We start from the raw sequence: 14,676 nt of genomic DNA, 5'->3' as shown, positions 1-14,676 counted from the left end.
TGGAAGAGAGAATTTCCCAAAACCCTATTCCCCATGGGCTGGGGAAGCCAGGCGCCTTCTGATACCCAGTTCTGAATTTTATAACAGGCTGTATACAACCTTTTTGTTGCAGGAGAGATGTTTATTGACCTCCGTATCCAATGGTCACCTGAATACTGTTTGATTTCTTACTTTAAAAAAGAACAAACAGTCATATTTAGTTGGATGAATGTATAAAGGCTGTGATGATTACAGACTAGAATAATAATGAACATGTTCCTGAGTAGTGACAGCAGTATTGTCTGAACGTTTTGTTTAGACATGAGGAGCATCTTGTTTTGCTTTGTTTTGTTTCATGCCATTGGGAAAGCGTATGATTTGCAGGGCCACGTGTCTGTGTCCCCCATGGTGGGGACATCACACAGGGTTGCTGGCTCCCTGGCTCACCATTGCTGGAGGACTGCCTGTGCTGGCATGCCTCCTGCAACCCCACCACTGGCTCACCACGTGCTGGGGACTAGACCCAAACCCATAACACTTAATTTCTTTGTGACTGCCAGGATTTTACCTGTAAGATCCCAGAAGAGATCAGCACAGGCTGCCTGTACCCAGGATCGGTGGGATTTTTTTGGCACCTCTCACTGCAGAGCACCACCCATAATCCCCTGTGGCATTGCTCCCTCTGATGGGACCGCACCATGTGGCAGCACATGTTGTGCTGGCAGAAGACGGAGGGAGCAAGCCTGGTATAACCTGTCTGCCAACAAACCCACTGGTGGGGTGGCTCTGAGCCTGGCACCAGCGTGATTCTCCCTGCGGGGTGTTTGCTCTGAGCCGGCTTGCCTTTGGGGCTGCAGTGAAATGCCCCAGAACAGCGGTGATGCCCCTGTGGAACGGTGATGGGTCCTGCCCCTGCAGTGGGGCTGGAATTCCATCTCTGCTGTACAGGAGAGCTGCTGGCCCACGCCGTGTTGCTTACACTGGTCTGTTGTGGGGCAGAGCCTGTGGCAGGATGTTTGCCTACACTGGTTTGTTACGTGTGGTTGCTAATGAGGAGTAGGACTCTGCAGTTGGGTGTAATTGTGCACAGAAGATTATTGCAGAATCCATGGGTCTTCGGTTTTAACCATGGCAAACAGGATAAAAACGAGATAGGTTGGAATTAACAGTGTATTTGACACTGTCCTTTTAAAGGCAGAAAAATGATGAGGCTAGGAGGGTTCGGTGAGATTTAAGCAGCCTGGGATTGTCAGGTGAGACCTGTCAGTGCCTCAGCCACCTCGGGTACCACCTTAACTCCTACACACACCAACACAGACAGACCCTTCCTGTATGAACAAACTTTAGTCTTTTCTGTCCAGGCTTGCCCTCATTAAGCGCAGACCCCGGGAAGACCAGTGCCAGCATGAGCTGTTGAACCCGTTGTGTTTTGCAGGGACGGTGGCTGGGGTGGGAATGGGCAGCAGGCTTTGCCACCTGGGCTTTGGCAGCCAAAAGTTCATCATTTATTTGTCTGTTTTGAACTCGTAACCTTGGCCTTGGCCCTGTAACCTCTGTTCACACCTATGAATTTATTGGCTTCAAAGGAGCCCCATATACAGGTAAAACGTGGAGGAATGGATTGGGAATGACAAAATCTGAAGTCCCCATTCTGTTTTTTCTTTGTCTTTCCTTAGGCAAAATTTATGTGCACTTCATCAGGATTTTCTCTTAGGGGAGAAAAACCTCCCTGTGATCTGCTCAGGGTTTGCCCTGGGGCTGGTGGGTAGAGGTAGTAGCAAATCATGACAAGCTTGAAAAGCAATTAGGGTTCCTGCAGGGATGTTTGCTTGCTCTGGTTAAACACCTGGCTGAATCTTCCAGTGACTGTTTCTCATTGAGGATCTCGGAAAACTTTCAGACATGTGCTGGATATCTCAGGGGACCCTCATGGGACCTGAGCAACACGTTAGTGGAGCAGTTGAAGGAGCTCCAATGTTAATGGAAATCATCTCCCACTTGAGACCAAGTGGAGGTTTTGCTGACAGTCTGTGTGACATCCAGGAAAGCTCCCAGAGAGGTTTCCTGCCGCGCTGGCAGGCTGTGTCACTCCCAGTTCCCGCAGGTCTCGGCAGGCAGCAGCGAGCCCAGTGGTGGGTGAGCAGCCTGTTTCTGGGTGCAGGCAGGGGGTTTGGAGCTGTCGGTAACACCAGGACGCTCTCTGTTCCTCTTGCAGGTGAGCCTTCCCGGTGGTCCTCGTCCCACTGTGACTGCTGCTGCAAGAATGACAAAGGCGACAAGGAGGGAGAGAGCGGCACGTCATGCAATGAGCTGTCGACATCAAGCTGCGACAGCCAGTCAGAGGCCAGCTCCCCCCAGGAGACCGTCATCTGTGGCCCTGTCACCCGCCAGCCCAACATACAGACTCTGGACCGGCCGGCCAAGAAGGGGCCGGTGCAGCTGCTGCAACAGTCTGAGATCCGGAGAAAGAGTGACCTGCTCCGGACTCTCACTTCTGGCTCCCGGGAGTCCAACTCCAACAAGAAAAAAGCAGTGAAGGAGAAGCTGTCCATTGAGGAGGAGCTAGAAAAATGTATCCAGGATTTCCTCAAAATCAAAATCCCAGACAGGTTTCCAGAAAGGAAACATCCCTGGCAATCTGAACTCCTGCGGAAGTACCACCTATAGGCTCAGGGTGGGGAAAGCACACAACCTTATTACCATTAGAGCAAGATTCTAAGTGATAAAAAAAATAATTCCCAATAATAATTATTTGTTAGCTCACAAAAAAAAAAAAATCCATCTCTATAGTACTGCCTAATTTGCCTATTTCACCTTAACATTTACAGTCATAGGGTAACAATATTTTTCCAGTCATGGAAGCACAATGACAAACGCTTTTATTCGTAAACTCTGAGTCTTACACAAGCTGAATACCTTAAGGGCACAACCATACCAACAAGAGATGCTCATATGCGGATGCTGCTGATGCCGGTGGGAACATGGCACGTGAGCAGTCAGTGTCCAGGGGTGTCTGTGGACTGCATGCCTTCTGTGTTCTCCTTGTAGTGAGTTTGTTTGGAGGGGCATACACAGCTCAAAGAAACAAGCTATGCCATGACAGTTTACCTTAAGCATGTGTATATATATATGTGCATATATATATATGTGTGTATATATATCTCTGTGTATATATATATGTATATATATATCAATATATATTGCTTAAAGATTTCTGGCTCTCTCCTTATAACTGCACTTTCTCAGAAAAGAGCATTTTTTAGCAGTCTATGGATGTTCCGTTTCTTCTTCAGGTCTTTGAGAGTTGAACAGTAGAAAACCCATCTCACTGTCTCTCTCCCCCACTCCCTCTCTTTCCCTCCCTTCTCTGAGACACTGTAAATGCATTTCAGTAGAGACCAGGGAACAGTGTGTGGGTCCTTGTTGCCATCAGCAAAATACTCCATTTGTTTCTGATGATCTTGTTCCCTCTGTATCCTCCCCACACCTCTTGTGTTTCTCAAGGCTCTCCTGTGCCAGTGGGTTAAATGTGTGATGATCACAGTTGGAAAGCTGTAGGAATTCTTCCAGGGTCGAGTGTGGAAGCAGGCAGAGTGGTTGTGCTGGTGAGGATGGCTGGTTTCTGCAGGCTTGCCAGGCACATGTGCCAGGGGTGTTTGGCCGCAGCTGGCAGGGAGAATGGGCACTGGTTCCTGTCCGGCACAGAAGCAAGCACCAGAAATTTTCTGCCTAACAAGCCAGGTTTAGTGCTTTGACTGGCAGCGGTTCAATTGCTAGAGGTCAGGAGCAGCACCATTCCAGCCATGTGCACTTCAAGAGCAAATGCAGCCCTCAGAAGGAGGTACCCGTATCCCCTCCTGCAGATGTCCGTCTCAGCGTCAATCCTGTTCACGGCCAGCAACGGGATGTTACTCAACAAACTGTGCTGCTTGTCATGTGTTATTCACCACATGCCAGCAGGGAGCTGTGGAAAAGACTGGTCCTGCACTGACTGGAGTGGAGGTCCTGCAGCCCACAGCCCCCTAGGGCGTGGGAGCTTGGGGAAGGGGAAGAGGTCAGTCTTGCGGAGTGCAGCAGGCCCTCCTTGCTGGGTAAAGCATGAGCACAGCAGCAGCGTCCCAAGAGTGCCCAGGAACCAAGTGTAAGCAAGTGGTCAAAGGCATAGGGCCAGCAAAACCTGGGGCAGGTAAGCGTCAGGGGGGTTCAGGTCAGAGGGGCCTGGCTCAGGAATGAGCTTGGGCTGCCAGGGTGAGTGAGCCACAGAGAGTGATGGAAAAATGAATTGCTCCAGCAAACCTATTTCGGCCATAGCTGAGAACAAACCAGCTAGAGTATTTGAGATATATTATTCATTTTCTAAAAGAAGAAGGAGATTATATGGGAAGTGATAGTGCTGGTAACAAAAAGCACTTTGATTCTGACTTATTTAGCATCCTGCAGGTTCCAGGGCTTCCCCTCTCTTAAATTTCAGACTGCTGCGGGAGATGATGTCAAGCACACACAGATTATTTTTGTTGATCTTCATGCAGTTTCAGCAAGGTGGTACCTTCATGCTTGCAGGGCTTCATCGCACCCACACATCTGGCTGTGGCATTTTTGTTTTGCCAGAAGAGCTGTAAAGTCTGTGTGAGTACACAGGCAGGGGTTCACACCCATTGCTTGGCTGCAGACGTCATACAGGTGTTTATTGGTGAGGATGCAAATTTTACCAGCAAAAAAGGTAGCAATACTTGTCCAGAGTGATCCATAAGCATGAGCTTGCTTTAGGGAGGGGGAAAAGCCCTCCCAGCAATACATCTCCCAGTCTTTGGAGAACAGGGCTTAGATGTGGCAGCTTGGCATCATCTCTGCTGAGTTTTTATGCATGAGAGGCATGCTATTTCTTACAGTGAACATGCAGTGTTGGTAACGCAGAGTGAGGCTTGTAAAGTAGAGGGTCTGACCTGGAAATGCTGGGCTCGCTGAGAAAACCCAGTGCTTTTTGGGATCAGGCTCTAGAACCAATTCAGGTTTTAAGTCATTCATTCACTCACACTCGAGTTCAGGCATGGTAGTTGTGCAGCCCTGCACTTACCTGCTCACAAAGCACATTTTCACATGGAAATCAATGTTTTGCACAAGATCCACAGATTTGGCTCCTCTTAGTTATTCGTTGGTTTGTTTATAGCATTTTTCTTTTCCTACTGAGCATTTCCTGCATCTTTCCCCACTGCTCTGGCAGCAAGCAAATAAAACTGGGGAACAGATAGGGCTCTTCCTCAGGATTTCAGCTGAGTGTGCAGTTCGGGATGGATCATCCCTCTTCCTCAGTACCAGGCTGCAACTAAAACCTTGTCCTTCCCACCAGTCCACGTAATTCCCCATCTCTTTTTAATACCACAAATATTTGGGCTATAAAATACATACGACAGAGTAAAGAACAGGCGCTGGGGCGTAGGGTGGGGTGTATGTGAATGTGTGTGCGTGCGCACACACGTGTGTTCCCAGACTGACGTTCAGGTTGCACAGAATTGCACGATGATTAATAACTATAGAAGAATTAGACCAAATGAAATGCGCTGGAATGGGCTTGATTTATGTGGCCTTTATTCTATGAATCTATGATTCTGTGAAATGGTTATTACTCTCCAGTGCTACAGAAATAAAGGTCTTAAACTTTAGTAATCACAGGCAGGCCAAACCTGCTAGGAAACACAATTTAGTATGCAGCCGAAGGAGAAGAGGTGCCCAGGCGTGTGTGTGCACACTCGTGTGTGTGTGTGTTCATATGCACTTTCTGCTGTGTTACTGCAGGGATCTCGTTTTGGTCTAACCTCCTGCTGCAGCTGTTTTACGGGTGGCTCGATGCAGGAGCTGGGGGCTGTGCTTCGAGGCTTTTTGCTATTAAGGCTGGCTGGCAGGCTCTAGGTGGAAGAGCCTCTGCTGTAGAGGAGCAATGGTGGGGAGCCGCTCTCCCCTCCCTGGCAGGGGTTAGCCTAAATGCTGGATGCTGCACAGCATCCGTTACTGCTGCTCAAAGGTCGTCCCCTCCTCTCCCTCCTTGCCTCGCTGCTTTTCTCTGGACCACCAACACCCCACGGCGAGAACTGCAGCCCACCAAAGAGCCACGCTTTGGGCACCTTGTCCCACCACCATCATGCAGCTGCAGGGCCACTGCTGGGCACATGACCCTGCCAGCACAAGCCCCTGCATGGGGGCACCAAGCAGCGGTGTGGAAGACTCGTGGGCTGGTAGAGACAGGCGCCAGGGTATTAAAAGTTCTGCTCCACGATGGCCCTGTAGTTCACATGCAGGCAGCGGGAGGTCAGGAGAAAGAACCAAACCTCCTGCTGCTGGGGGGTCCTCCCTGTACAGCAAGGTGATGTGTTAATTCTGGAAGACCTCTTACCCCCAAAACGTCATGCACACGTACATAAAAAATGTCATACACACATACGTACATATACATAGATAGGTAGATACATGCACCTTTTTGGCCAGGTTGTTCTCCCCCATCTGCAGGATGCAGCAGCACCCATTGTTAGAAGGGGTGGGAGAAATCACTGCAGTGGGTGGGTATCAAAACGGTACCTCAAACCAAACCGTCAGCTGGGCACAAGTAGGGAAACAGGGCGGGTGCTCAGCACCTTCCTCACTCCCAGGTCTTCCCCTGGAGCTGTGCAGGGGTGGTGGGCTGCAGCCCCCCGCTACTCAACTGCTGAAATGAAGCAGTGAGGGGACAAAGGGAGACGGATGCAATGCAGTGGGGAAAAATGAGACTGGAATAATAGATTGTCTAAAAGGTAGCTGGGTTTTGAGGTCTAAAAATATTCAGCTCAATTCTACTTTTTTTCAGTGAGAGAAGCCGTGCCTGTCCCTAAGACATTTTTGGTCACTTGTCGGTAGCAAGCCGAAATGAAACTCAGTTAACAGAGTACTTTATTCTTTCTAAAATATCTGGGGAGTAAACTAGGCTTTGAGCTACTTTCCACACATGACAAAGGGCAAATACAAGTTCTGTTGAAACTAATTTTAAAACTTACATTGACTTCAGTAGGACTGAGACTCTACTAAAACACCTTTTCTTAAGAAAAATGGGCACTTGTGTCAGTGAGGATGAGAGAAAGCCATTAAGCTGTAATAGATACACATCCACTTACGTAGCTCACAATGTTCATCACCTCTGCATATGGCAAATAGGTCTGCTCATTCGGTGATGGTCTTGCATAGCCGACCTCTAATTATCATGGTCTGTTTAGTAGTCTTGCTTAAGCTCTGCTTGGTGGGCTGAAGGAGCGTGGTAGGCATCCGTACCCCTGCACAAGTGCACCACGGGATGCATGCCTTGCAGGTGGGTGATGCAGCCTTCCCTGCTCCCTCCTGGCCGCCGGTGCTGCTGGCACCTGGGCTCAGCCCAGCTGGGCTCCGCTCAGCTCCCATCCCAGCCACGTGTATCCCACTGGCCCTGGCAGCCCATGCCTGCTGACACCTCTCATGGCCAGAAATACCAGTTTTCCAAGGGCTTGGTTACATGCCCCAATGCCTCGAGACAGACACCTGAGCATGACTCAAAGCATTAGGGGGAGGCAAAGGGAGAACATGTGAGTTTACATTGACCCATGGGGACCAAATTATTTTACTTTTTCCCTAAATCATCTGCACACACAATGTAAAGGCTGCACAGCACTCTGGAGAATGGCTTGGGGTTTTAATTCTAGTTTTGTGAGTCCATTTATTCGTTTTATTTGCAAAGTTTTGGGCTGAAGTGGAAAACAGGGTTGATTTCTATTGTCAATGACCATATTGTACCCAAGACCTTCAGCCATGTCTCACACTGCTCTCCTAGCCCCAGAAAGGTGGAGAAACCTTTCCAACTTCTTACCCTGCCCTGAAGCCCTTTCCACCATTGCGAGTATGCACGTGAACTTGACTTTCAGAGTACTTTATGCATAAGGCCCCATGTATATCATGGTACAAAATAATTGTCCAGTCTTATGGATAGTTTATGCCCCAACGGGGTTTTGTAGATTAATAGTAAAAGAACAAAAAAGCACTTTTAAATTATTTATATTATAAAAAGACATTCTTTATTTTTCTTGGCATCGATATCACTTAGCTAAAAAATCAGTTTATAAGTATGATATTACAGATTTTAAACTATAGCAATGATAACGCAAACACGAAAAAGCAGAATTCAGAACTAAACAGACAAAACTTACCAACATGAAGCAGAAGGATGATGGCAGGGCCCAGGTGGTTGGATGGGAATTGTTGGTCTTCAGCAGGGGGGGTCCCTTCCTGATGTCCCTTCCTGACGTCCGTTTGTGCATCTCCTCTGGCCAAGCCACCCTGGCCCGAGGGGCAGGTGCAGGGCAGTGGCGGGGGCTGGCCCCTTCCCTGCCTTTGCAGGACGTGATCTGACCCAGGCGCTTTGGTTTATACTAACATACCCATGTTAGAGGGGTGGGTGCTGTAAGGGCAGTATTTTCCCAGCCAACAGAGGATTTAGAGGGGGGTTTGGTGATTTTGTGATCTACTCGGGGCCTTGCTTATGTTACATTTTCGGACCTCATACAAGCACTTAATGACTTTGCTGAGGCTGAGTCAGTCTGTTGCACATTGATGTAGATTAAGTGGCACCCACTGAATTACCTCTACTTTCCAACGTGGTTCACTGTACATAAGTGTAATGTCAAATTGTTTACAGGTTATTTTGTGCGTAATTGTGGAAAAAAACAAAAGTTTTAACTACAAATTTAAAGGAATTGATTTTACTGGAAGGTGTTTAAAAAAAATGAATGTGCTTAATACAGTATAGACATCATTGATTATGGTCTCACATGAATGCATGTATCTCCGTGTTGTCAGTCTCCACCAGTGAGGTTATTGGCAATATTCTGCAGTCTGTGAATAGCAAATATGCATAAACTACTGTGACTCTGACAAATATAACTCGGTAACTGTTTCTACTGTGGTATGTAAAAAAAAAAAAAAATCATGTAGCTTTTAGCCTGCTGTATTTCCCTGGTACAAATAACACCATGACAGAAAGAGAGACACCTTGGAAAAAACCACACAAGTCATAGCTGTGACCGGTGTGGAGTCATTCATGCAATGGCACCTGCCAGGTAGCTGTGGTCCAACTGCTAACAAAATTGCCTATTTATAGAGGCTCGGAGGTGGTAAATGGAAGTGTTGCTATTGCCTTCTGTTCCAGCGTCACTGCTGGCAGAAGAGATGACCTTTTGTTTAGGATGATGATAAGTGAAGGGAGCCACTCCATATTAATCATTTACATGTGCGGGTTAGGTGTTATACAATATGCTGGTGAAAAGTACAGTTATCAGTGTTGTGGCATTGGGTGGCTGAAAACTGCAACTAATTTGTGTCTTGCCATTCAAATAAATCAGTGCATATACACTGTAAGAGCACAGACAAGAATAAATAAGTTGGTATCCTTCAACTGTCATATATATATACACACACACACAAATACACGGATAGATACATACATGCTCTCTTGCCCACTGTGATTTAGCATCAGTTCATGTTAACCAGTTCCCTGCAGGCTGGGGGTTGCTCTCCCTTGAAAGCAGTGGGTTTTTTTCTCCTCGCTGATTTCTGGGTTGGGGTGAAAATAAGAGTTCAGTGATCGCAGGGTGAGATTCTTCTGCCTCCCTGTCTTGAGCAGGGATTTTCTGATGCCGTGCTTTGGGAATACTGTCACCAGCAGCAATACTTTTGGAAAAGCCATCATTGCATCAGGGCCACCTGCCAGAGTATTTCCAAGAACACTTTGAAATACTTTTATCCTCTGTCATTTTAAAGATGCTTTGGCAAAGGATGGCTTCATTACAGCCAGTGGCTGAGTCACAAGTGGAGAAAGTGCAGGGCATGGCAGGAGGATAAGGATGCAGAAGGAAAGGCAGGATATCTCTTCTGGATGTGGAGAGGCAGCCAGCTGTGGCTTTTCTCAGTGCTGGTCCCCATGCCATCCATCCCAGGCAGGTCCCAGAGTGCACAGCTGCTGCAAAGATGGAAAGAGAGGAAGGCTCCCAGGGCTGGGAAGGAGCCATTTGCCATCCTCTTCCCCAGCAGTGCTGTTCTTGGAATGACAGACTCATAATTTGGGTTTATTGTTATCTCTTCTTCCTTTCTGCACAGCTGTCTGGGGGGTAATCAGGGCTCAGCACTGCTGTCATCACTGCTCCGGGTGGCCTGGCTCTCATTGCTTTTCCAGCCATGTACACACACTAACGCAATGCAAATCCAGAAGCATCACTGTAGGCAAGCTGGCTCTGAAAAAGCCAGAAAAGCAGGCAATTACTCACCTGGGGGGCGGGGCTCAGTATCCTGGGATGATTTTTTTTTATTATTATTATCTTTAATCTGTGGTACTTGGCTATTCTTCGGAGGAGGCCTCTTCTCCCATGGCCCCTTCCTGGGAGAAGGTGAAAGATCCCATCTTTGCAGCTTCTCCCATATGGTGCTTCACCATAACAGGGATTTGGATGTTACAGTATCTGCACAAGCATATGGAAAGCAAAGCATTTCTGGAAGTTATGTCTTCTCAGATGGCGAGGCGTGATGCTCGCTGAGCGCCGTGCAGTAGTCACAGCTTGCTGCACCAGCTCGCTCCGCTGGCAGCCTGCTAATGGCCGGCGCTTGAAGGACCATGAGCCAGATGATAATGTGATTCCCACCCCAGCGGATGATGACTCTGCAGAAGATGCCTGCCGTCTGTATTGGTGACAGCATGCCAACACCTGCAGAGCCCGCAGCCGGGGCCCTCCCCTCCCTAAACTGCCATCACAGCTCTTGGGTGAGCTTCTCCCAAATTTACCACCCCTTGTCTGGACCCAAGGAGATGGGGTGAAGGTGCAGGCATGAAATGAGAAGACAGTTCTGCTGCTGTTTCTAAACAACCCTGGTGGTCTCTAACCCAGTTTACCTGCCTGCTTTCTGCCGGGTAGCATTTGGAACCCAGAGTTCGTTGCTGGCTCATTCTTGTCGGGTAGGCAGCAGCATCGTCCTCTTCTGGGGCTGATTCAGCTGGAGCTTGTATGGGACACAGCGGCTTGGAGGGTGGATGATGAAGGTCAGCTCACATGGTAGTGCATTCATCTTCATACAAATAAAACAACTAACGATGCTGCTATCACCATTTTTTTTGTCAGAAATGGTACAGATTATTTCTCCAGGTACACTTTTTTATCCAAATGGCATATATATAAATTGCTGTAGGTTTTCAGTGCCGGTAACATGAGCCAGTAGCTGAAAATAGCTGGATGGCAGGTGTCTCTGCAGCTGTTGCATTTGTGTGTGGACAAGATTTTTGTGACCAGTGGATTTTTACTTTGCTGACTGATTTAGTTTTTTTCTTAAAAGACAGTTCAGAATGAACAAAAAAATTGAAGGTTTTCTTTTTTTTTAAACATGAAACTACCAATATGACTTGGTCTAACCTGAAATGCAAGGAATGTTTCACTTCAAACAGACAAGAAATTAATAATGATTTATTACAGCCATTTTTGCTCTTCTTTTGTTTGAATTAGTTTGAATTTTCAGTTTAAAACTGAAAAATGAGAACTTGTGAAACAAAAGTTGAAATCCTTCACTTTTAGAATGGCAATGTATGCGTTTTTGCACATTTAAGCATGTCCCCCTTCCACACATTTTTTTTTTCTCCCATCCAGGACTGTTTCCCAGACTCACCTGCATTCCTGAATATACTTATTTCCATGCACCTCGTGTTCCCCCATCCTGGCTACCTGCTTTCGCCCCACGGCAGGGATGCTGGTAGGCGGTGGGTGGGCTCGCTGAGAGCCCCCTGTGAGCACAGCTGCTGCTCACAAGCCTGAACACCTGTTATTAAAGGACAACCCCCCCTCCTTCCAACATCTGTACGCCTTTGTGATACACTGGGGCTTTTTCAAAATGGCACATCTTGCTGAAAATATTTTAAGCAGCTCTACCTGTTTGCCTGTCTTGATTTAAGACATGCTTTGGGGCTTAAGTGGGGTTTGGGGGATGCACACACCTGCACAGAGAGATGGCTCTGGGGCCACAGGGCATCTCGTCTGAGACCCCTGAGGACGAGTGTACTCATTTGTCCCAGGAAGAAACTCCTTTAAGACCTCTGAGCTTTTGGGAGGTGTAGTTAGAAGTCCTAGGCTATTGCCACTGCCTGGGCAGACAGATAAAGAGAAAATAAAAGGCATCAGTTGAAGATCAAAGTTTTGTTTGTAAAAATTATCTGCTTTCCTTTGGTGGCTCAAGAGACCACATGCAGAGCCATAGCTCTGCCCCTGTTCTTGCACTTCTTTTGTCTTTATTTAATTATGATAGTACTTATGTCTTAGGCAATGTAGTGGTAGTTCTAGAGAAGCTGTGCTCAGCGAACGTGCCCTGTCACAGAGGTGTCGTGACTGTAGGGGCTTGGGGATGAGGTGTGAACAGACAATCCCCTCCAGGGCACACATGTGGGGCTGCTCAGCCAAGTGCCAGTTAGCAGCCTCTGCCCAGCGCCCTAGATCTCAAGAAAAGCTGAACCATTATGGAACGTATTATTGTCCTCATTCCCTTTCATGTGGAAAGAAAAAACCCAGCTTGCTCTCCTTTACCAGCTGCTGAGGTGAAGACAAATTGCAGCAGTTGGGAGAAAGAAGAAATGTTCCGAGGCATTGGTCCGACTCAGCCCAGGCTCTGGGTCCAGCTCCCCCCACTTCACCACTCTCTGGGGTTTGATCTCACTCCCCATCTCTCCAAATCCTTCCAGTCTGAAAAGGAGGAGGACGCATGGGAAGCAAATGAGATCTCTGGTGTGGTGGCAGGGTCTTCTCCCCGTCGGGGCACACTTCTATCCTGAGCTAAACTCTGTAGCTTCCCATGTTTTCTAGGGTAGAAAGCTGAATTTTGCTATTCCTAGCACCTCTGGGTACTGTCTTGTCTTCTTTTCATGTCAGGGCAGTTGTGAAAGAGCAATGGGTATTCAGGTTAGAATACCTGTATGATAATTAGTGAGGATTTAATTACCTTCCCTATGCAGCACTGTATGATGTGCATGGAAAGTAGGAGTAATTCTCTTTGGTACCAGGTAGTATCAGAAAATAATTTTAATTTGCCTTACAACTATATAATTGAAGGAGATTATATATACATATATATATATATATATATATATATCTTTTTCTTGCTGATCGAGTTACAGTCGTTCTAGCTTGCAGTCAGGCTGAGCAGCACCTCAGGTCCAGACTTGCTCTGTGCCTGCAAGTCATGCTGCTGCCAGCCACACAGGTAAGTCATGGTGGGAAAAAAGGCATGAACTCATCACTTGTTCCAACCCTTGTCAGAGGAGAAGACACCCAAAATGACAAGCTGTCCAAGCACTTAATACACAGAGGAGGTCTGGGATGGGAAAGCTGCTGGTTAGTACCTATGCCACCCTTTCTGCTCACTGACCTTAGCCACTCCCACAAGACATGATGTCCAGACAGGGTAAGGTCTGACCATGCAAGTCATCCCTGAGCTTGAGAGGTGTGGGAATACATTATTACTGTGCCCCAAAACCAGAGCAAACAAGGTCAGCAGCTTGCTCAATGGTCCAGTGGAGAAGGAAGCTCCCTTCCAGACGGGCAGGACTCGGGTGGGACTGTGGCGTTTGGGATGCAGGTCCGTGCACCCTCCAGCCTGCAGCAACAGCCTCTCCCCACTGCACTGAGGGCAGGGCAAAGGGGAAACCCACTGCAGGGGACTGAGACAATGAGGTAGTCCCATCTGAGAGCTGAGAGCAGCAGATACTTATTTCTTGCTTGACTGTTCTCTCCCATTGCTGCCACTGGGTGCCGAGGAGCTGGTGCTGCCCTGTCCTCTGGCTGCAGCGACCACCCCTTGGGCTCCTGCTGTCGGAATGTCCGTAGGGGTCAACTCTGTAAATACAGCAGGTTAAAAACTGGCAAAGTAACAGCAGATCTGTATTTAATGCAGATGTTTCCCATGTTTTGTAGTATTGTTTTATTGATAAATAAAAATTGACCAAAGACAAAAAAGGCATTTGGCTTTGTATGTGCGTCCTGGACCAAGCCACTCGTGTGCATGTGCTTTGCCACCTCTCACAGCCCTCTGCCTCTCACCCCAGCTTCATGCTGTCGTGGGGGACTTGGGGGTGGGGGGGTGGGGGGCTGGTGACCACAGAAGACCCCGTCCTTGGCTGGTTACACCATCGTTAATCCTCACGGTGTGACCAACAGTGCTGGAACCAGAGCTGGGTGGGTGAGCCCAGCCGCCAGTCAGACAGTTCAGATTGCAATTTTGGGAGACAGTCCTTTCAAAGCTGCACCTTGAACATATGCTATTAGGCAGCTAAATACACACCTGTTACCTGGCCAGCCACAACTCTGTGGAATTAATAAGGAATTCTGCATCGAAGCCATGAAGATAATCTTCTGATTATCCCTGTGTTTCTTCCCTGGTCCCTCTTCCGCCACCAGCACAGGGAGCTGCAGGGATGGAGGAGGGTTTTTGTCCAGTAAGGACACTGAAATATTCACTTTTTATTCTTGACAGCACATGTCAACTCTGCTGTGATCAATCTATCCTACTCCAAGATCAAAAATATAATGCAGAAGTTGAATTTCAAGACAAGCTAAAGCTTTGCATCATGTAAGTAATTAAAAAAATACAATAAAAATATCAAAAGTGTAGATTAGAAATGTAAAT

At 47.6% G+C, this 14,676-nt stretch overlaps 1 protein-coding gene across 4 annotated transcripts in view; it reads left to right on the top strand.

Annotated features, from left to right (window-relative positions):
* Positions 1 to 14,026, top strand: part of KCTD16 (potassium channel tetramerization domain containing 16) — a 94,611-nt gene extending 80,585 nt beyond the window's left edge. For all 4 annotated transcript variants that reach the window (XM_027781284.2, XM_027781285.2, XM_055811896.1 and 1 more), the window contains exon 3: positions 2,195 to 14,026. In XM_027781284.2, coding sequence (XP_027637085.1) covers positions 2,195 to 2,646 — 452 coding nt within the window. In that variant the 3' untranslated portion in view covers positions 2,647 to 14,026. The remainder of the gene's footprint in view (positions 1 to 2,194) is intronic.
* Positions 14,027 to 14,676: the final 650 nt, after the last annotated feature.

The sequence above is a fragment of the Falco peregrinus genome, chromosome 8 (assembly GCF_023634155.1).
Source record: "Falco peregrinus isolate bFalPer1 chromosome 8, bFalPer1.pri, whole genome shotgun sequence".
In the NCBI taxonomy this organism is placed as follows: Eukaryota; Metazoa; Chordata; class Aves; order Falconiformes; family Falconidae; genus Falco; species Falco peregrinus.
The sequence above is the reverse complement of the archived record's forward strand: the minus strand, read 5'-3'. Positions and strand labels throughout refer to the sequence as shown.